We start from the raw sequence: 22,604 nt of genomic DNA on the forward strand, positions 1-22,604 counted from the left end.
ATGGGGATTAATTTGGACATAAAATGTGGCTTAATGTCACCTTTACAAAATATCCCAAACTTCTAGTTTAGCAACGAAAAGGGGGGGTGAATATTTTCTCTAGCCGCCCCCTCTGTCATTTGCTTCAAGGCGTTTAACGTAAGCAGGAATGCTCCACCGTAATGAGCAATGTTTTCTTGATAAAACAAAGACGTGTCAGGTGGATCATCATGGAGAACGTCTCCTGTTACAAGCACAAACGTATAATTGCAGGTTGAGGATACACAAGGGTGTATTTAATGTCACACTGAAACAGTTATAATGCACTGTGCCAACATTTTTGAAAGGAAACGAGCACCTCCCTGATAAAACACCATTTCATTTTACATTTAATGCAAGAGTCTGGGTATAGTACAGATTTTTAAACCACGCTTTCCCAGCTGATGACATAATGCAGCTTTCGCAACCTTTTTTTTACCCTTGAAATTTAAATTTTTAGCTCTTGGGGAACCCCTGCTAAAACAAATTTGTTGGTGGCCATTAGGAAAAATCACGCTTACATTGGTTAAATCACGCTTACATTGGTTGTAAAAAGAATCGGGGTGTGATTGTAAAGCATCTGCAGTAATTTTCTCCCTAACTTCTTGTGAATAAAGCTGAACTCTGGCCTTCCCTTCAGTCTTGCACAGTTATACAGGCTCCTCTCCTGTGCTGAAACCGCTTACTCCGATTTCACTGCACACTGTGAGCATAGAGAAGCACATGCTAAAAGAAAGGCAAAATATAAGCAGATTTAACAAATTTCTGGTAGCACCAAAAGTAATTTGGCCGGCCAGAACAACTCTGCCAGTTTTCAAAAGCCAAAAACAAATGCACCTTCTTCTTACATGAGGGTCAGAGGGAAGGCCAGAGTTCAGCTTTAATCACAAGAAGTTGGGGAGCAAATTACTGCAGATGCTATACAATTACACCCCGATTCTTTTTACACCTAGCCTGAAAGGGGGACTGATGTAAATGTTGCATTGTCCTCTGTAGGCAGCTGTAGGAATCCTAAACTTTCAGCAATTTATAAATCAGTAAATAAAATATAGTTTGATGCCTGCCTCCTTGTTTCTCACTAATGCTTCAAAACTCTCTCTATTCTGTTGCAGGCTAGTCCACTCCGGACCAGGGAAAGGGTCTTCGTTTGCTACAGAGTTTTCCTTTGCGACACGTACCGGCTCCAGGCAAGGGATCGAGACCCATCTGTTCAGAGTGGAGACCAGCAGAGACCTCTCACTGTGGACCAGACAAATTGTACAGGGCTGCCATAACTCTGCCGAGCGCATCAAAGAGATCACCACTCGTAAGTAGCAGGCAACCTGTTCTGTAGGGAAGAGGAACGGGGGCCTATTTAAAGTGTATGACCAATGTAAATACATCTCTGCAATACACACATATTCCCCCTGGTTTATCCCTTTGAAATCGCTGCAAGTACAGAATAATGTATATCGATGTGTGTGAATAACGCACAACGAACTCTCCGCCCACAACAATGCCAACTACGTGTAGGGGGGACTGAGGGCTGTGGAGGAAGATGTGTGCAGAGGTGGGGGTTTGGGGACAGTGGTGCAGAGGTCAGAGCCAAGGAGGGGTGGAAGGGAGATGTGGACAGCCTGTGAAAGAGAGCTGAACCCTACACACTGTGCATAGCACATCCCTAAACTCTGCACACTGTGCATAGCACATCCCTAAACCCTGCACACTGTGCTATGCTCACTGTGCATAGCACATCCTTAAGCCCTGCAATCTGTATGCAGCACACTGCTCAGTAGCACCCCCCTGAACTCTGCGCGTAGCACCTCCCTGAACTCTGCACTCTGTACATAGCACACCGCTGAACTCTGCACTGTGTACGTAGCACTCCCCCTGAACTCTGCACTCTGTACGTAGCACCCCCCTGAACTCTGCACTCTGTATGTAGCATCCCCTGAACTCTGCACTCTGTATGTAGCACCCCCCTGAACTCTGCACTGTGTACATAGCACCCCCTTGAACTCTGTACGTAGCACCCCTCTGCACGTAGCACCCCCCTGAACTCTGCACTCTGTATGTAGCACCCCCCTGAACTCTGCACTCTGTACGTAGCACCCCCCTGAACTCTGCACTCTGTACGTAGCACTCCCCTGAACTCTGCACTCTGTACGTAGCACCCCTCTGAACTCTGCACTCTGTACGTAGCACCCCCTGAATTCTGCACTCTGTACGTAGCACACCCCTAAACTCTGTACGTAGCACACCCCTAAACTCTGTACGTAGCACACCCCTGAGCTCTACACTCTGTACGTAGCATCCCCCTGAACTCTGCACTCTGTACGTAGCACCCCCCTGAACTCTGCACTCTGTACGTAGCACCCCCTGAATTCTGCACTCTGTACGTAGCACACCCCTAAACTCTGTACGTAGCACACCCCTAAACTCTGTACGTAGCACACCCCTGAGCTCTACACTCTGTACGTAGCATCCCCCTGAACTCTGCACTCTGTACGTAGCACCCCCCTGAACTCTGCACTCTGTACGTAGCACCCCCTGAATTCTGCACTCTGTACGTAGCACACCCCTAAACTCTGTACGTAGCACACCCCTAAACTCTGTACGTAGCATCCCCCTGAGCTCTACACTCTGTACTTAGCATCCCCCTGAGCTCTGCACTCTGTACGTAGCACCCCCCCCCCCCCCCCCGGGCTCTGAATTCTGTACGTAGCACACCCCTGAACTCTATACCTAGCACACCCCTGAACGCTTTGTGGTTGAGTTCCTGCACCTATTCTCTGAGAAAAAGAACCCTGGATAAATCTATATAGTCTTACAGATACAACCATCCCTCTGAGAGCAACCATAAGGCTGATGTGGCCCATGATGAAATTGAGTTTGACACCCCTGATCTAAACCATAAACAAATAGATCTAAAATCACTGCTTCAATAGTAGTGCATGAAACAGGTGTAGGAACAGTGGACAGAAGAGGCAGTCTTCTCCTGCCAGTAAACTGCAGGTCCTCGGAATTCAAGGCATAGGGGACTATGAATACTTGTTATTTTTGAATCCTTCACTTCTCTTTTAAAGAACACAGTGAGAATCCAGACATGGTGTACACCTGAGCAGAGGTAACTTTTCACATATCAAAAATTAGTGGTGCACTGAAATAAAAATTCTGGACTGAACCTGAAAATATGGATATAAATTAAAAAAATACAATTCAGTAATGTAAAATAACTTTTCTCTTACGTCCTCCGACAGTCGCCGCCATCTTCATATTCGTCACAATGGGGGTATTAGACTTTCCTCCGTAGGAGTAGCTAGGCAAGAGAATATGTCAATATTAAAGCTTTTAACATATCCCCACCCCAGGGGGTGGTCCCCTCAGTCTATACCCTCCTGCTTCCTGTTTCCTGCTTCAGTTTCAATGTCTAACTTGTCAGGAGTAGCTGGATGTCTCTATGCTGGGGCATTTTGTCTCAGCCTTCTCTCTTTTTTGATTTTATTTGAGTTTTTTCTCTCTTTCTTTATTTAGCTGTTATTTTTACCAGCAATAGTTAGATCTTCGGATGAAGAGGATAATGCGGGCTGCGTCTCGGGCTGACTCCCCTGGTCGCAGGTTGTGGGTCAGTGGCTTCTCAGCCCGCCATCGAGCGTTCAGTCAGGTACCGCTCCTGAGTTTTCTGAACGACCCATCCCTGTTCCGTGCAGGGATGCTAGGGTGAGGTGGCTACCTCACTGGACGCTGTGCGGTTTCTCTACCCACCTTCTGCTGCGTCCTGGATGCGACTCTCCCTGTCTCATGTACAGCGGCTTGTTCGCCTGTGCGGGTCCCCCCACGCCATGTAAGAGGTAAGTGTATTCATGTGGGGACCTGTCTGTCTGGGGGGTGTCAGTCTGGGACTGTGTTACCTTGCCCGGTGTTCACACTATTGATGTTTCCCTATCTCTCACACTGCATGCTGTGGGCTGCAAGGAGGGGGGGCTGTGCTGCACTTCTGTGTCAGTCTGAGTGTGTGAATGGCTGTGTGCTGTGGAACTTGATGCTATCATGTTTGGGGCACATTACAGCGCCGCTGCGGCGGTCCACCATGTTCTTTATAACTATGTGGTGTATTTTTATTCCACCTTCATGAGGTGGGGGAGAGGCGGTTTCGGCGCCAAACGGCGCCATTTTGGCTGTACTCGCTCCGGCCGCATGGTACACATGCATGGCGGCCATTTTCTTGTAGCCTCCCATAGGCTTTAATGGAGCGCCCTGAATATCAGCAATTCCTTTTCTACAGGAGCACCGCTCTGGCCAGCAGCAGCAGCGGTCTCTCCAGGTTTTTTCCCTCTATTCTCTGTCTCCTTGCCTGAGTATAACTTCTCCCTGTGGGGGTCCCTGGTGTGGGTGTGCTTGTGTGGCGGTGGGCTACGTTCGCAGCGCCTTATTTAAAGGGGTGGTCACCCATTTTATTTTACTCATTTTGGGGCATGGATTCTCAGGAAAGCAAATTTCCTGTCACATTGGTGGGAAGCCAGGGGACTGCGGTTTTCCCCCTCGGGGGGGGGGGATTTGGCTGCGATTGTGGCTAGCCTTGCGACTCAGGTGCAATTGCTGATGGCTGCTCAGTCCTCAAAAAGGCCCAGAGTTTTCAATTTCCTCTGATTCAGAGGGTGTTGGTGATGGGGCTGCTGTTGATGGGGTCTCCTTGTCGGGGTCCCGTTCCTCCCTGGACCTTGTAGGGTCAGAAATGGAGGCTGAGGTTGAGGGGGTTGATATTTCTCCCCCTGGCTCGTCTGAAGAGCTTGCACTCATGGATGAATTGGTTGCTTCTATCAAGCAAACACTGCGTTTACAGGATGAACCTTGTTCTCCTGCTGCCTTGGCGGCTTATGGGACGCAGAAAAGACGCAAAACATCGCAGGTATTTCCCTGCACTGATGATTTTCAATGCGCTGTAAAGGAACATTGGCGTAATATACGCAAGCCTTTTGCTATACCAAGTAGCTTTAAGCTGCGCTATCCTTTTACGCCCGCTACTGATGGGCGTTGGTGTGTCCCACCTCCGGTGGATCACGCGATAGCGGTTCTGAATAAGCCCACTGCGATTCCTGCTGAGGATATCCCGGTGTTCCGGGATGCCACGGACAAACGGACGGAGTCCCTTGCCCGTCATGCCTATTCTATTATGGGTTCTATGCTGAAAGCTTTATTTGCTTCACTTATGGCGGCCCAGGCTGTCGCGAGCTGGACGCAGGTGCTTAATCGCGTCCTGGTGGCTGATTCTGCCCTCCAGGCGACTTTGGATATGGTGGATCAAATCCACCAGGGTGTCATGTATTTGTGTGATGCGGACCTGGATATGGTTCCGTTGGCTGCACGTGTACATGGTGTGGCGGTATTGTCTCGCCGTTTTGGTTTGGTTGAAGTGTTGGTCGGTGGACCAATCTTCGCGTAAGACCTTGGCTAATCTGCCCTATGATGGTTCTCGCCTTTTTTGGTGAGTCTCTAGATACGTTAATTAGGGGGCTCACGGGTGGTAAGAGCACGCTCTTACCCTAATCCCACAAGGCTAAGACGGCTCCTGGTAAGAAGCCGTGGACTGGTAGCAAAAGTCCGGCCAGTCCGATTCAGCGGCCCACAACAGTGCGGCCTGAAGGGGCGCCCTCACCCGACTCTGGGGTGGGGGGACGCTTGCTCGGTTTCCTTCAGCCATGGCTGTCCCGGGTTCGGGACAGGTGGGTTCAGGAAATCGTTCGATCTGGCTACGAGATCGAGTTTCTCTATAGGCCGGAGCGCAGATTTTTTCCCTCAAATCTTCTACTGTCCCCGGAGCGTTTGCGGGATCTGCATCTAGCGGTGCAGGACCTGAGGGCTCAGGGAGTGGTGGTCCTGGTGCCTCATCGGGACAGGTTTCGGGGGTTCTATTCCAATCTGTTCACCGTGCCCGGGAAGGAGGGCAAGGTACGTCCGATTCTGGACTTAAAGGCGCTGAACCGCTTTGTGCGGGTGCGCAAGTTCCGCATGGAATCTCTGCGGTCGGTGGTGGCTGCCCTGGTTCCGGGGGCTTCCATCGACTTGAAGGATGCGTATCTTCACATCCCGAATTTCGAGGGTCACCAGAGGTACCTTCGATTCGCCATAGCGGAGGATCACTACCAATTTGTGGCATTGCCCTTTGGTCTCGCCTCGGCTCCACGGGTGTTCACCAAGGTGCGGGCACCGGTTTTGGCTTTGTTGAGAGCCCAGGGCGTCTCTGTCCTAGGGTATCTGGACGATATTCTGGTTCGGTCTGCGACCAGCCAGGGTCTGGAGAAGGCTCTGTCCGTTACGATGCAGTCTCTGCAGGAGTTTGGTTGGACGATAACTTTTCCAAAGTCAGCACTGTGCCCATCGGTTCGTCTCCCTTACCTGGGAATGGTTCTGGACTCTGTCCAGGCGAAGGTCTTCCTACCGGACGACAAACTCAGGACTCTTCAGGAAGGAAGTCAGGTCCCTCAGGGACGCTCCGTCCTCGTCCACTCGGACGTGCATGAGATGTCTGGGATTGATGGTCTCGGCTTTCGAGGCGATTCCCTTCGCCCAGTTTCACACGCGGGGTCTCCAAGCGGAGATCCTGTCCAGGTGGGACGGGCGACCGCGATCTCTGGATCCGGATTTCGTTGGGCCATCGCACCAGAAGGGTTCTTCTGTGGTGGCTCCTGTCCCCGCCGGTGTCAGGGGGCAAGTCTTTTCGTCCTCTCTCATGGACGGTGGTCACCACGGATGCCAGCCTGTCGGGCTGGGGTGGTGTTCTGGGCGTTCTGTCCGCCCAGGGAACTTGGTCGGAGGGGGATTCCTCCCTTCCGGTCAGCATTCTGGAATCGCGTGCGATGATTCTCTGCCTTCAACGTTGGCCGGACAGGCTGCAGGGCTGTCCGGTTCGGGTGCAGACGGACATTGCCACGGCGGTGGCTTACGTCATTCGCCAAGGGGACACCAAGAGGGCCCGGGTGGCTCGGGAAGTGGCCGACATTCTGTCTTGGGCCGAGACGCATGTCCCGGCGATATCGGCGGTTCACATTCCAGGGGTTGGAGAACTGGCGGGCGGATTATCTGATGCCGCCAGTCCCTGGACCAGGGGGAATGGCCCCTCCGTCCGGGTGTTCTCCAGATGTTGTGCGCGACGTGGGGTCTTCCGGAGGTGGACCTGTTCGCGTCTCGTCTGTACAGCAAGGTGTACAGGTTTGTGGCAAGGCCACGCGATCCTCGGGCAGAAGCATCAGACGCGTTGGTAGCTCCGTGGCATCAGTACCGACTGATGTATGCGTTTTCACCGTTTCAATTGCTGCCCAGGTTCCTTCGCAGGTTGGTCTCGGAACCAAAACACGGTGATTCTTGTGACACCGGACTGGCCTCGCCGGTCCTGGTACGCAGACCTCGTGCATTTGGCGGTCGACGCCCCGTGGCATCTGCCTCTTCGGGAAGATCTCCGGTCTCAAGGGCTGATATTTCATCCTGCCTTGCAGTCGCTGGCTTTGCCGGCCTGGCTGTTGAAACCGAGGCCCTGAGGGATAGGGGTCTCTCCCCTGAGGTCATTCACACTTTGATCGACGCGAGGAATTTTTTCCTCGGGGTAGGTCTTTTGCCGTATTTCGGAGGCCTATTTTGCCTGGTGTGAGTTTAGGGGGTCTTCACCTCGCCCGTGGTCGGTGTCTGGGGTGTTGTCCTTCCTTCGAAAGGGTGTTGACAGCGTTTGGCGCTGGCTGTGATCAAGGGTCAGGTGTCTGCGATGGCCGTTCTTTTTTCAACGTCCTATGGCATCTATCTCCTTGATTGGCACTTTTGTTCGGGGGCATCTGGTCCCTCCTAGGAGGGTGTCTCTGCCTCCTTGGGACTGGAATCTTGTTCTGTCCGTGTTACAACATGGTTCTTTTTTGAACGGATCGGGTAGATCTCGTTGTCTATGTTGTCCTAGAAGGTCACCTTTTTTTGGTGGCGATCAATTCGGCTCGCAGAGTGTCGGAGCTGGCAGCCTGTCCTGCCATTGTCCGTATCTGGTCAATCACTTGGTTAAGGTGGTCTTGCGACCTAACCCTTCTTTTTTTCCGAAGAGGGTTTCGGAATTTCACCTCAATGAGGACATTGTCTTGCCTTCGCCTTGCGCGAAGTCTAAACATTCGGAGGAGGTGGTGTTGCACTCCTTGGATGCTGTTCATGGCGATTAGGGTTTACCTAAAATCGTCTGAATCTTTTCACAAGTCGGATTCTTTGTTTGTCCTTCCGGGGGTCCTCGGAAGGGCGTGGCGGCGTGGGCTTCTGCCGTCGCCAATTGGTTCAGACAGGCCGTTGAACAGGCCTATGCTTTGCGGGGAAAAGTTTCCCTTATGCCTGTGAGGGCGCACTCTACCAGATCTCTGAGTACGTCTTGGGCCTGTCGTCATGGGGCTTCTGTGGCCCAGGTGTGTAGGGCGGCGACTTGGTCGACCGTGCACACCTTCACTCTGTTCCACAGAGTGGATGTTCAAGCATCGGCAGATGTTTCCTTTGGCCGCAAGGTTCTTAGTGCGGCGGTCCCTTAGGGTCCCTGGTGTTGGTCCTTTGGGCTGTTTGGGATTTCTTTGTATCCCTGGGTTATTTGTTTTTTTCCTGGGTTATTGCTCCCGTTGAGCAAAGTTTTTCTCGTGTTGCCCAGCTGGTTTCCTTCCTTTGGTAAGGTTACTTTCTTGATGTGGAGACTGCGTTGCCTTTAGGCGCGGCTGCGTTTCCCACCCCTCATGTTTGCACTGCTTTGGGACGTCCCCATTGTGACGAATATGAAGATGGCGGCGACTGTCGGAGGACGTAAGAGAAAACGGAATTTTTGTAAAATCTTACCTGTAAAATTCCTTTCTCTGAGTCCTCCGACAGTCGCCGCCCCCGCCCCTCTTTTGGGGTTTAGGTACTCTACTGCTATTCCACTGAAACTGAAACAGGAAGCAGGAGGGTATAGACTGAGGGGACCACCCCCTGGGGTGGAGATATGTTAAAAGCTTTAATATTGACATATTCTGTTGCCTAGCTACTCCTACGGAGCAAAGTCTAATACCCCCATTGTGACGAATATGAAGATGGCGGCGACTGTCGGAGGACTCAGAGAAAGGAATTTTACAGGTAAGATTTTACAAAAATTCAGTTTTATTGAAAGTAACACACAAAATTGAGCAGAAAATAAAATGAAATATATATAAAATGAAAATGCCGACGTCCCTTAGAGACTGCCTCTCCGGGAGGATCTCTTGTCCCAAGGGCCAATCTTCCATCACGCTTTACAGTCGCTGGTTTTGATGGCCTGGCTGTTGAAAGCCAGGTACTGAAGAATAGAGGCATACATTTTGCGGTGTGAGTAGATTGGTGGTCGCCCTCGTTCTTTTTCGGTGGCTCTGATTTAAAACTTCCTTCAACGGGGTGTTGAGCACAAATTGGCCTTGAGTACCATCAAGGGCCAGGTGTTGGCCTTGGCGGATTTCTTTCAGCGACCCCTGGCCATGCACTCTCTGGTGCGTACCTTTGTTCAAGGGGTCTGACATCTGACTTCCTTACCGCCATGGAATCTAAACTTGGAGCTTTCAGTTCTCCAGAAGTCTCCCTTTGAGAATATTTGGGCAATCACCCTGCTTTCACTGTCCAGAAGGTGGCTCCTTTGGTGGCTATCACCTCTGCTTGCAGGGTATCGGAACTGGGGGCGTTATCTTGTCATACCCCTTACTTGCTGGTCCACAAAGATAAGGGGGTTCTTTGTCCATGTCCGTCGTTCCTTCCTAAGGTAGTCTCTGATTTCCATTTGAATAAGGACATTGTGTTGCCTTCCTTGTGTCCCAGGCCCAAACATCCTAAGGAATTAGCATTGCATACCCTGGATGGGGTTAGGGCAATTCAGGTGTATCTGGCAGCTACAGAGTATTTTCGGAGGTCAGACTCACTGTGATCACGGACGGGCCAAGTAAAGGTCTGTACGCTTCTTCTGCAACAATATCCAGATGGATCAGACAGACGGTGACTCATGCCTTTTCGATCAGGGGTTAGGTTCCTCCTTTCCCTGTCACGGGGCTCTCTACTTGGGCACTTAGTGCTTCTTGGGCCTTCCATCATCAGGCGTCAGTGGCACAGGTTTGCAAGGCAGCCATCTGGTTGTCAGTGCACACTTTCACGAACTTATATAAAGTGGATATGTTCGCATCTGCGGATGCATCTTTGGCCACAAGGTTTTGCAGGCTGCTGTTTAGAGGGCCTGTTCCCTCTTTGTGGGTGTATTGATCAGGTGGGCTCCAGTTGTTTTTGGTTGAGCTCCTGTTTACCTGGTTGGCAATTGTTAGCCTTGAGATTTGTTTGTTGTCCCTCCCCTCATGTTTAACACTGCTTGGGGACATCCCTATGGTTCTGAATATGAAGTGCTGTGTCCGCCAACAAACGAAAGAGTAAATGGGATTTTTAACTTATAGTAAAATCCATTTCCCTGAGTTCATTGATGGACACAGCACCCACCCCTCTATGAAGTTGTATTACTTCTGACACTGCTTGTTACAAAACTGAAGACCTATAGCAGAGAGGGGGGAGTATACCACCTAGGACTTTCCATAGGCATAGCCAAGTTCTTTTTTCTGCCGAGGGTTCCTACTCCTGTAGGGGCAATATAACCCAATGGTTCAGAATCATGGAGAACTGTGTCCGTCAATGAACTCGGGGAACTGGATTTTGCGGCAACTCAAAAATCCAATTTTTTCCCTTTTCAAAGTTACTGTGCAAAACAGTAATAAATAGAACTAACCAACAGAAAGGCAGAAGGCCAATATTCCGTTTCATGTAAACATATTTCAACTTTAATTGAAAATTATTGTGCAAAATAGTAAATAAAATAGTATATAAACTAACTGTAAAATATTTCCACACCACAGATATATATATATATATATATATATATATATATATATACTGGAATTTTGATTTATTTATTTTTTTTATACTAGTAATGGCGGCAATCAGCGACTTATAGCGGGACCGCAATATTGCGATACACAATCGGACACAAACTTACTGACACTTTTGACACTTTGTGGAAACCAGTCACACTAGTACAGTAATCAGTGCTAAAATTATGCACGGTCACTGTACTAATGACACTGGCTGGAAAGGGTTAAACATCTAGGGCGATCAAAGGGTTATCCATTGGCTGGCACCTGCAGATCGGCCGCCTAGCACAAAAATTCGCCAGGCTATTGAGGGCGGGCACCGAAGCAGAGTAATGGCCATGGAGCCAGAGCGGAGGCTGCATATTACGCGGCACTGGCCATAATACACGTGAGGTAAGCTAATCTTTTTGGCCATTATTGGCACTTTTTTTTTTTTTTTTTTAATTGGCAAAACACAGATAACCTATTTTCAGGCAATCATTTTTAGCGGCCAATATATCGGTGCTTTCCCGTCCGGAAATTACAAAAAGTGGAGTTCTGTTTTAAAGTGGAACTACAGTCTAATAATAAAAAATCTGAGCAGGCAGGCGCTTTATTGCAGAACAAACATGCAAACTCTAGTTACATGCAGTAAAATAAAGCTACCTGTCTGCTCTCGGTCTTCTGTAGAATACACCCCAGTGATGCCTTGTGTGTCCCTGCAGATCACAAATTTATGATCTGCGGAGACACAAAAGGCAATACTCTTGCACATTTGTGGGGGGGACATTATCTCTCACCAGTCAATCAAGATGGTCATATTCATAATTTGTGTACAAGGACGTAATCGTTCTTTATTGCTGTAATGTCCAATTCTCTCTCTAATGTATGCCTATTAATCCATGTACCAGTTACTGCATCCTTGTCAGGAGGAAACAATAGAGATTAATGATACAATTTGAGAAATTGCAATGCTCTAGTTAACGAATCACTGCTATAGTGTTGCAATCCTTAATGCTGAACTGACATAAAAATACCGTTCAGTCTAGTTATATATTCAAAAACAAATTACTAGGAGCAGCAAAAGGAGCAAATCAGGCTTTACATTTCATAGTGTCGACTCACCTGTGTGCTGCTGAATCCTCGTTGTCCAACCCAAAAGGTGGAGGTAAACCCTTGACCAAGATGTGCAGCTTAACTGCAGGGGAAAAGGTGAGGTCAGTGAGAGGTTTGGGCTTAAATCCAAAAGGTTTGCATATATACAGTATCTATCTCACAAAAGTGAGTACAACCCTAATATTTTGACAACACTCAAGAAATTACACTTTGCTATAATGTAAAGTAGTGAGTGTACAGCTTGTATAACAGTGTAAATTTGCTAAACCGCTGGCAACATAAGTTAGTACACCCCTAAGTGAAAATGTGCAAATTGGGCCCAATTAGCCATTTTCCCTCCCTGGTGTCATGTGACTTGTTAGTGTTACAAGGTTTCAGGTGTGAATGGGGAGCTGGTGTGTTAAATTTGGTGTTATCGCTCTCACTCTCTCATACTGGTCGTTGGAAGTTCAACATGGCACCTCGTGGCAAAGAACTCTCTGAGGATCTGAAAAAAAGAATTGTTGCTCTACATAGAGATGGCCTACGCTATAAGAAGATTGCCAAGACCCTCAAACTGAGCTGCAGTACGGTGGCCATCATCCCCTCCCTTTGGAGACTGGGCTGCAGGACAGTATTCAAACAAGATAATGACCCCAAACACACTTCCAATACAACCACTGCCTTGCTAAAGAAGCTGAAGATAAAGGTGATGGACTGGCCAAGCATGTCTTCAGACTTAACCATTTTGAGCATCTGTGGAGCATCCTCAAACAGAAGGTGGAGGAGCACAAGGTCTCTAACATTCACCAGCTTTGTGATGTCATCATGGAAAAAGGAAGGATGACTCCAGTGGCAACCTGTGAAGCTCTGGTGAACTCCATGCCCAAGAGGGTTAAGGCAGTGCTGGAAAATAATGGTGGCCACACAAAATATTGACACTTTGGGCCTAATTTGGACATGTTCACTTAAGGGTGTACTCACTTGTGTTGACAGCGGTTTAGACATTAATGGCTGTGTGTTATTTTGAGGGGACAGCAAATTTACACTGTTATACAAGCTGTACACTTACTACTTTACTTTGTAGCAAAGTGTCATTTCTTCAGTGTTGTCACATGATAAGATATAATAACAAAATTTACAAAAATGTGAGGGGTGTACTCACTTTTGTGAGATACTGTGTATATATGTATATACAGTCAGGCCCATAAGTATTGGGACATCGACACAATTCTAATCTTTTTGGCTCTATACACCACCATAATTGATTTGAAATGAAACAAACAAGATGCGCTTTAACTGCAGACTTTCAGCTTTAATTTGAGGGTATTTACATCCAAATCAGGTGAACGATGTAGGAATTACAACAGTTTGTATATGTGCCTCCCACTTTTTAAGGGACCAAAAGTAATGGGACAGATTAACAATCATAAATCAAACTTTCACTTTTTAATACTTGGTTTCAAATCCTTTGCAGTCAATTACAGCCTGAAGTCTGGAATGCAATAGACATCACCAGACTCTGGGTTTCATCCCTTGTGATGCTCTGCCAGGCCTCTACTGCAACTGTCTTCAGTTCCTGCTTGTTCTTGGGGCATTTCCCCTTCAGTTTTGTCTTCAGCAAGTGAAATGCATGCTCAATCGGATTCAGGTCAGGTGATTGACTTGGTCATTGCATAACATTCCACTTCTTTCCCTTAAAAAACTCTTTGGTTGCTTTCGCAGTATGCTTCGGGTCATTGTCCATCTGCACTGTGAAGCGCCGTCCAATGAGTTCTGAAGGATTTGGCTGAATATGAGCAGATAATATTCCCCGAAACACTTCAGAATTCATCCTGCTGCTTTTGTCAGCAGTCACATCATCAATAAATACAAGAGAACCAGTTCCATTGGCAGCCATACATGCCCACGCCATGACACTACCACCACCATGCTTCACTGATGAGGTGGTATGCTTTGGATCATGAGCAGTTCCTTTCCTTCTCCATACTCTTCTCTTCCCATCACTCTGGTACAAGTTGATCTTGGTCTCATCTGTCCATAGGATGTTGTTCCAGAACTGTGAAGGCTTTTTTAGATGTTGTTTGGCAAACTCTAATCTGGCCTTCCTGTTTTTGAGGCTCACCAATGGTTTACATCTTGTGGCGAACCCTCTGTATTCACTCTGGTGAAGTCTTCTCTTGATTGTTGACTTTGACACACATACACCTACCTCCTGGAGAGTGTTCTTGATCTGGCCAACTGTTGTGAAGGGTGTTTTCTTCACCAGGGAAAGAATTCTTCGGTTATCCACCACAGTTGTTTTCCGTGGTCTTCCGGGTTTTTTGGTGTTGCTGAGCTCACCGATGCATTCTTTCTTTTTAAGGATGTTCCAAACAGTTGATTTGGCCACACCTAATGTTTTTGCTAGCTCTCTGATGGGTTTGTTTTGTTTTTTTTTCAGCCTAATGATGGCTTGCTTCTCTGATAGTGACAGCTCTTTGGATCTCATATTGAGAAATGACAGCAACAGATTCCAAATGCAAATAGCACACTTGAAATTAACTCTGGACCTTTTATCTGCTCCCTGTTAATGGGATAACGAGGGAATAACACCCACCTGGCCATGGAACAGCTGAGCAGCCAATTGTTCCATTACTTTTGGTCCCTTAAAAAGTGGGAGGCACATATACAAACTGTTGTAATTCCTACACCTTTCATTGATGTGGATGTAAATACCCTCACATTAAAGCTGAAAGTCTGCAGTTAAAGCACATCTTGTTTGTTTCATTTCAAATCCATTATAGAGCTAAAAAGATTAGAATTGTGTCGATGTCGCAATATCTATGGACATGACTGTGTGTGTGTGTATATCTATATATATATATATATATATATATATATATATATAAACACATTGGGTGCTAAAGGTACATGACCACGTGTTAACACTGAAACGTCTGAAACAACCCTTGCACACTGCTGTACACCCATACATATTTATAGAAAACCTTAGGAAAAACTGATATACACTACCATTAAAAACTTTGGAGTCACCCAGACAATTTCATGTTTTCCGTGAAAACTCACACTTATTTTCTTTAAATGAGTTGCAAAAGGAATAGAAAATATAGTTAAGACATTGATGAGGTTGGAAATAATGATTTTTATTTGAAATAATATTTTTGTCCTTCAAACTTTGCTCTCATCAAAGAATTCTCAATTTGCAGCAATTACTGCCTTGCAGACCTTAAGCATTCTAGCTGTCAATTTGTTGAGGTAATCTGAAGAAATTTCATCCCATGCTTCCTGAAGCACCTCCCACAAGTTGGATTGACTTAATGGGCACTTCTTACATACCATACGGTGGACATATAGTACCAAAATGGGGCACTCTGCAGAGTAGAATAATAAAAGGACCAAAGAGGGATGACTTTGACACAGTTGGCCAAAGGGGGATGACTTTAATGCAGTTGGCCGGAGAGGGATCATTTTGACACAGTTGGCAAGCTTTAATATTTATTGCAATATATTTGAACCATGAACTCCTGTTTCCATGCAAAAACATGTAAGGGGTATAGCAGTCTTAGGCCCCTTTCACATGGGGCAGACTTTGCTTGGTCAGAGGGGAATCTGCCCACTGATCCCCTGCTGAGCAGAGCGGGTGGATGACAGATCAATGTCCGCTCCGCTTATACAGAGCGGGCGCAGACACAGCTCACTCTGCTTAAAGGGAGAACGGCTGTGTCTTTACAAATTACTGCCCTCATATCCGATCCACCCAAACAAAGGGGAACGGATCCCCTTCCATCTGTTTCTTGGCAGATCTGATCAGACTGGAGGTAGGCGGGTATAAACAGACATAAGTCTGAACTGTGAGCTCAAATTCATACTTTGTTTCTCTGCCTTTCAGCGTGTACTTACAAGAACCAAGACTGTCGATTAGTGATCAATTACGACCATGGATTCTCTATCGTCGCCCAGGCTCCCGATGGTACTTTCACTAATATCTTAGAACAATACTCGTATGAAAAGCTAAAAATGTCCTCAGATGACGGAATCAAAATGCTATTTTTAGACTTTGGTGGCAAGGATGGAGATGTTGTAAGTTACATTTTAATTTATTATCTATTGTCTGGCTCCACTCGCTTCTCCTTTTCTCTGGAATTTCCCCTCACATGATGTTTAACGCTCTCCAATCCTTGAAGACTTTGGAAACACGTACCTCTTCAAACCAGCAATCTGATCTGTTCTTCTGTTCTGACAAGGCATACACTGGGGTTGATTTTCTAAAACTGGAGAGTGCAACTGTTCATGGTAGCCAATCAGCTTGTTCAAATAACTTTTAACAAAAAAAGAAAACTTGGAAGCGGATTGGTTTCTGTGGAGAGCTGCACCAGATTTTGCATTTTATTTTTTAAGTAAATCAACCCCACACTGTCACCTTATCTACTATACATCTTTCTGACCTTCTTTAATTGCTTGCTTCATATTCTTATGTCTCTAGATTGTAAGTTCATATGAGCACAGCTGTATTCTGTTGTTTCTTGTTATTACGTTTAGCTGAGCATCATAGGTACTTGTGTTTGGAACATTTTATGTATAGTATTATCTGTACTACCCTCCCTTGTTATATCTACTACTTTATACAGTACCATGGGATATGATGGCACCATAGACCATGGGTGTCCAACCTTTTGGCTTCTCTGGGCCACATTGAGTGTAGAAAAATTTTCTCTGGCTGCATATAAAATATATACTATAGTTAAGATATAAAATGCTGCCGTGCCCTTCCTGCGCCGGTAATGCTGGTCATGCGGGTACTGCTGGTCATGATGACTGCTGAAGGAAGCCGCTGCTTCCTGTAAGGCTCCTGTCACTGGCAGCCTGCCACCAGATACAGTGTCACTTACCATCTGCAGCCTGCCACCACATACAGTGCCACTTGCCACCCGCAGCCTGCCACCAGATACAGTGCCACTTGCCACCCGCAGCCTGCCACCAGATACAGTGCCACTTGCCACCCATAGCCTGCAACCAGATACCGGATTCCTAAAGAGCTGACCCCCCCCCCAGGTAGTGGATATCTTGGGGTCTATATCCCTTCGAGGTTAACTCCCCCTGGGTACTGCATCCCTTCAAGGCTAACTCTCCTGAGTCCCAGCCAGATCTCTTCAAGGCTGAATGCCTCAGGCTGGGGTCCTGGATCCCAGCGATCAGTGGCATTTCGGGCGGGCTCACTGAACAGCCAGTGTGTCCTGGCAATTTTTTCCTTTTAAATGGCTTTTTTTCTCCTGTTTTTTTGTGTTTTTGTGTTTTTTTTCCTGTGAGATCTACAATCCACTGCCGGACTGGGTGACGGGCTGGATATATAGATATAGACTGGGGTGACCGCTGGATATATAGATCCAGTGGTCCCCCCAGTCTTGCCAGCGAGCACGTGCAGATCAGAGCTCTTCTTTCGGTCGGCTGCGACATAGCTCCACTAAATGCCTTGTGGGGTTGCATAGGACCGGGTCTTGGCTTGAGTTGCAGTTGTACGCCTGGCTGACAGCTCCCCCATTTCGGTGGTGAGGAGGTTCTGTCTGAAGTGGTGCACCCCCTCCTGGGGGAGTCGGACCTGCGGGTTCACCTTTGTCCCTCCTTTTATGTTGGTGGTCTTTAAGTGGGCCATCTTTGCCCCCCCCCCTCCAGGGTAGTGCGGTGGGCTGACAGGTGTATGGGGCTAGTGTACTGCTATGAACCTGTGGGGGGGGGGGGCAGGTGGGTATACCGCTGGCGGAACGGTCTTCTTCGCTGGCTGTTATGGTGGTTCTGTACTCAGATTCCCCCCTCCTTTTCGGATGTGGCCTGGGCTCCTGGAGTCCCTCCTGGGTCACTGGAAGCCTCATGTACATTGCCTGTGGCGGCCAGTTTGCCGTGGTTGACGACATTGTATTGGGGCCTGTGTGATTCTCTATGGCCTGCGGTTATGTTTGTGTAGTCCGGTAGCCATTTTTGGTTGGTCCAGCGTGCATTAGGAGCAGCGACCATGACAGTGGAGTCTCTGGGCAGCGATTATGACTGTGGGGGCTCCACCTTTTCCCCTGGTGCTGATTCCTGGATTTCATTTTCTCCTGGACGCTGCACGTGGATACAGGCTATCTCTGGTGCAGACCAGTGCTACTCTGGTGGGGTGGCGAGTAGCTGCGCACGAGAAGGTGCTGGTTTCTGGACTGATTACATCTGTGTGGGAAACTTTGAAGATGAAGGATGCAGCTGAAGCTGCTGCAGAGGTTGCCGCCCCCTTTGGCACCGACAAACAGCAAAGGTGTTCCCTTATCAATCCTATTTTGACAGGTTTGCCTAACGATCGGGAGCGTCCAAAACTCCCCTTTCTGGTTCCTAACCACTTCCCATCTGCGCTATAGCCGAAAGACAGGTACAGTGTGGACCAATTGCCGGGAGGGCATCCATGTACATCCTCCTGTGCATGAGCTGCCTGCGTGCTCCCTGTGAAGCGCGCGTGGCTCGGTCTGTGATCAGCGAATCCATGAGACTCGGCTGATCACAGATCTGAGTAAGTAACCGATCCCGGCCCCTTATCACGTGATCAGCTGTCAGCCAATGACAGCTGATCACGCGATGTAAACAGCAGCTGGAGATCAATTTTTCCTTTTCTCCTCACGTGAGGAGAAAAAAAAGCCTATTGCCGGCTGCTGTCAGAGGACATCAGTCCTGAAGAGGAGAGGATCTGTGCCCCAGTGCCCATGAGCGCCACCTGCCAGTGCCCATCAGTGCCCCATCATCAGTGCTGCCTATCAGTGTCACCTACCAGTGCCTACCAGTGCCTATCTGTGCCACCCATTAGTCTCACCTATCAGTGCCCATCAGTACCACCTATTAGTGCCCTTCAGTGCCATCTACCAATGCCCTTCAGTGCCTCCAATCGGTGCCACCCATCAGTGCTGCCTTATCAGTGCCCATCAGTGCTGCCTCATCAGCACACATCAATGAAGGAGAAAAATTATCTGTTTGCTAAATTTTATATCAAACTTTAAAAACGGTTTCAAGATTTTCGGTCTTTTTTGTTTGTTCAGAAAAAAATAAAAATAAAAACCCCAGTAGTGATTAAATACCACCAAAAGGAAACTCTTATTTGTTTGAAAAAAGATAAAAATGTAATTTGGGTACAATGTTGCATGAGCGTGCAATTGTCATTCAAAGTGCGACAGTGCTGAAAGCTGAGAATTGGCCTGGGCAGGAACGGGGTTTAAGTGCCCTGTAGGCAAATGGCTAAACGCTTTGCGGGGAGGTACCCCTTTGAAGAGTCACTACTCAAGAAGTGGACTGTCCCAGCAGTGGTGGACCCCCGTCTCCAGGTTGAACAGGGCAACCATTATTCTGATAGAGGAATCTCCTGCCTTTAAGGACCCGGCTGATATCTGATAGAAAGGCGTCTGTGGCCCACAATATGTTCACTACTGCTGGTTCGGCACTGAGGCCGGTCCTGGCCATTGCTCTGGTGTCGCAAACACTGAGTGGGCAAAACGTTTGCGCCATGATCTGGGGGTGAGCAGATTCCTCCTGCCTTTGCTGAGCTGGCGGACCAATTGGTACAGGGGCAGCAGTTTGTCTGCAATGCCTCTTTGGACGCGGCTCCCTTGATTTCTAAGCTATCTGTTTCTGCAGTGGTGCTTAGGCGTGTTTACCCTTTCAGGGCGATTGCCAGTTTGGGGCTACCCTGGATGACATCATTAAGAGTCTCACGGGGGTAGAGCACCTTTCTTCCGCAGTCTGGAAAGGGGAAAGAACCTTGTTGCAGACACGGTCCTTCTTTCTCGGCACACAAAACGTTTTTTGTACTTCAGGGTCCACTGACAAGGGTTCAAAACCTTTCAAGTCCCCCTCGAGAGGTTCCAAACGGCCCTGGTCTGGCAAGCCGAGAGCGGGTTTCTCTAGGCCCACAGACAAGGCTCCTCCGCATGAAGGTGTGCCCTCACTCGTGCCTGGGGTGGGGGGATGTTTTAGTTGGTTTCCAGGCCAGTAGACTTCCTTGGTAAACGACAAATTGGTCCACAAAGTGATTCTGTCTGGTTACAAGATAGAATTTTGTTTTTGCCCTCCGAAAAGATTCTTCCCTTCCAATGTATGCCTATCCCCGGACCGCTTGGGGGCGGTGCAGGACCTGTTGCTTCAGGGATTGATTGTCCCAATTCCGGTCTCGCACGGTAGTGGCCTCCCTAAATCAGGGGCATTTTCTAGCCTCTATTAACATCAAGGGTGCTTACCTGCACATTCCAATTTGTGCCCAACATCAGCATTTCCTCTGCTTTGCTGTTCAAGACAAACACTATCAGTTCATGGCATTACCATTTGGTCTCGCCTTGACTCCTCAGGTCTTCACAAAAGCGTTGGCCCCGGTTCTGGCGTTGCTACGTCAGTGGGGGATTGCAGTACTGGGCTACTTGTACGACCTCCTCTTGTGAGCGGAGTCCACTCCTTCCTTGATTGATGACGTGGAGATCACTACACAGATCCTAAAGGAGTTTGGTTGGCTTCTAAACTACCAGAAGCCTGCTCTGGTTCCATCCAGAAAATTGGATTATCTGGGTCTGACTCTGGATTCAGCTCTAGCCAGAGTGTTCCTTACTCTGGACAAACTCCAGAAGTTGCATGTTGCATTTCATCTATTGCTGTCCAGCATGTGGCCCTCCCTCCGCACTTGCATGCGGGTGCTGGGCCTGAAGGTGTCTACCTTCGAGGCGGTTCCGTTTGCACGGTTCCCTATGAGGTCCCACTAAAGGGAGATCCTGGTAAAATGGGACAAGTGTCCAAAGTCTCTGGACAATCCGATTCGGCTAAGCCGAGAAACCAGGGGTTCCCTAGTCTGATGGCTTTGCTCTTCGGCAGGGCAAATCTTTCCCTTGTATTGGACAGTAGTCATTACGGATGCCAGTCTGTCCGTGTGGGGAGTTGTCCTGGGACTGAACTCCGCTCAGGGTTGTTGGATGCTGGAGAAATGCAGACTATAGATCAATGTCTTGGAACTTCAAGTGGTCAGGCTGTGCCTGGATCACTGGACGGATCGGCTCTGGGGGCTCCCGGTAAGGATCCAGTCGGACAATGCCACGGCAGTGGCTTATGTCAATAACCAGGGCGGAACAAAAAGTGTGTTAGCGGCTCTGGAAGTAGCCGGCGTTCTCTGGTGGGCAGAACATTTTTTTTCTGGCCCTCTCTGCCTTACACATTCCAGGAGTGGAAAACTGGCAGGCAAACTATCTCAGTCAGCAGGTGTTAGACCAACGTGTTTCATCTGAAATGTCTATGGTGGGGCACCCCTGAGGTGGATCTGTTGGCGTTTCGGCTCAACAGAAAGGTACTGAGGTTTGTGGCAAGGTCCCAGGATCCTCTGTGCACACCACAGATGCTCTGGTGGCCCCCTGGGGCCAGTATTGTCTGATTTATGCCTTTTCTTCTCTCAAGCTTTTCCCCCCGGCTTCTGTGCAGGATCAAGGGCGAAGGGATTCCTGTCATTCTGGTGGCTCTGGACTGGCCTCGCTGGTCCTGGTACACCGACCTGGTGCGCTTGGTCGCTGACGTCCCTTGGAGACTGCCTCTCAGGGAGGACCTGCTGTCCCAAGAGCCAATCTTCCATCCTGCTTTACAGTTGCTGGCTTTAACGGCCTGGCTGTTGAAATCCAGATGCTGAAGGATAGAGGTTTGCCTGGGTAGGAAGATTTACCATCGTACGTGGAAAGCGTACATTTCGTGGTGTGAGTAGATCTGTGTTCACCCTCATTCCTTTTCATTGGTTCAGATTTTAACCTTCCTTCAATGAGGTGTTGAGCAGAAGTTGGCCTTGGTATCTGCCTTGATAGTCTTCTTCCTTCAGTGACCCTTAGCCACGCATTCATTGGTGCGTACTTTTATTCAAGGGGTTCAACACCTGACGACTCTGGTGCTGTCTCCTTTACCACTGTGGGATTTGAATTTGGTGTTCTCCAAAAGCCTCCCTTTAAAAATATTCGGGAGATTTCCTTGCTTACGCTGTTTCAGAAGGTAGCTTTTTTGGTGGCTATCACTTCTGCCCGCAGGGTGTCGGAACTGATAGTGTTATCTCGTTGTACCTCCTATTTGGTGGTCCACAAGGATAACGTGCTTCTTTGTACACGTCATTTCTACCTAAGATGGTCTCTGACTTCCATTTGAATGAAGACATTGTGTTGCCTTCCCTATGTCCCAGGCCTACTCATCCCAAGGAATTTGCGTTGCATGCCTTGGATGTGGTTTGAGCGAGTTGATTGTACCTGGCAGCCACATAATCTTTTCGGAGGTCAGACTTAATGTTTGTGATCATGAGCAGGCCAAATGGCTGTCCGCTTCTTCTGCAACCATTTCCAGATGGATCAGACAGACGGTTACTCAGGCCTATTCTATCAAGGGTCCAGTTCCTTCTTTCCGTGTAATAGCGCACTCTACTTGGGCGATTAGTGCTTCTTGGGCCTTCTGTCTTCAGGCGTCAGTGGCACAGGTTTGCAAGGTGGCCACTTGGTCGTCTGTGCACAATTTCACTACATTCTACAAAGTGGATGTGTTGGCATCTGTGGATGCTTCCTTTGGCTGCAAGGTTTTGCAGGCTGCTATTTAGAGGGTCTGTTT

General features: G+C 48.3%; 1 protein-coding gene across 1 annotated transcript in view; it reads left to right on the top strand.

The window, feature by feature from the left end:
• Positions 1-22,604, top strand: part of SNTB1 (syntrophin beta 1) — a 286,808-nt gene that overhangs the window by 260,718 nt on the left and 3,486 nt on the right. The window contains exons 5-6 of the mRNA XM_082257931.1: positions 1,131-1,324; positions 15,877-16,067. Of these exons, the coding sequence (XP_082114057.1) occupies positions 1,131-1,324; positions 15,877-16,067 (385 nt within the window). The remainder of the gene's footprint in view (positions 1-1,130; positions 1,325-15,876; positions 16,068-22,604) is intronic.

Source organism: Pelophylax lessonae, assembly GCF_965119305.1.
Source record: "Pelophylax lessonae genome assembly, chromosome: 5".
NCBI lineage: Eukaryota > Metazoa > Chordata > Amphibia > Anura > Ranidae > Pelophylax > Pelophylax lessonae.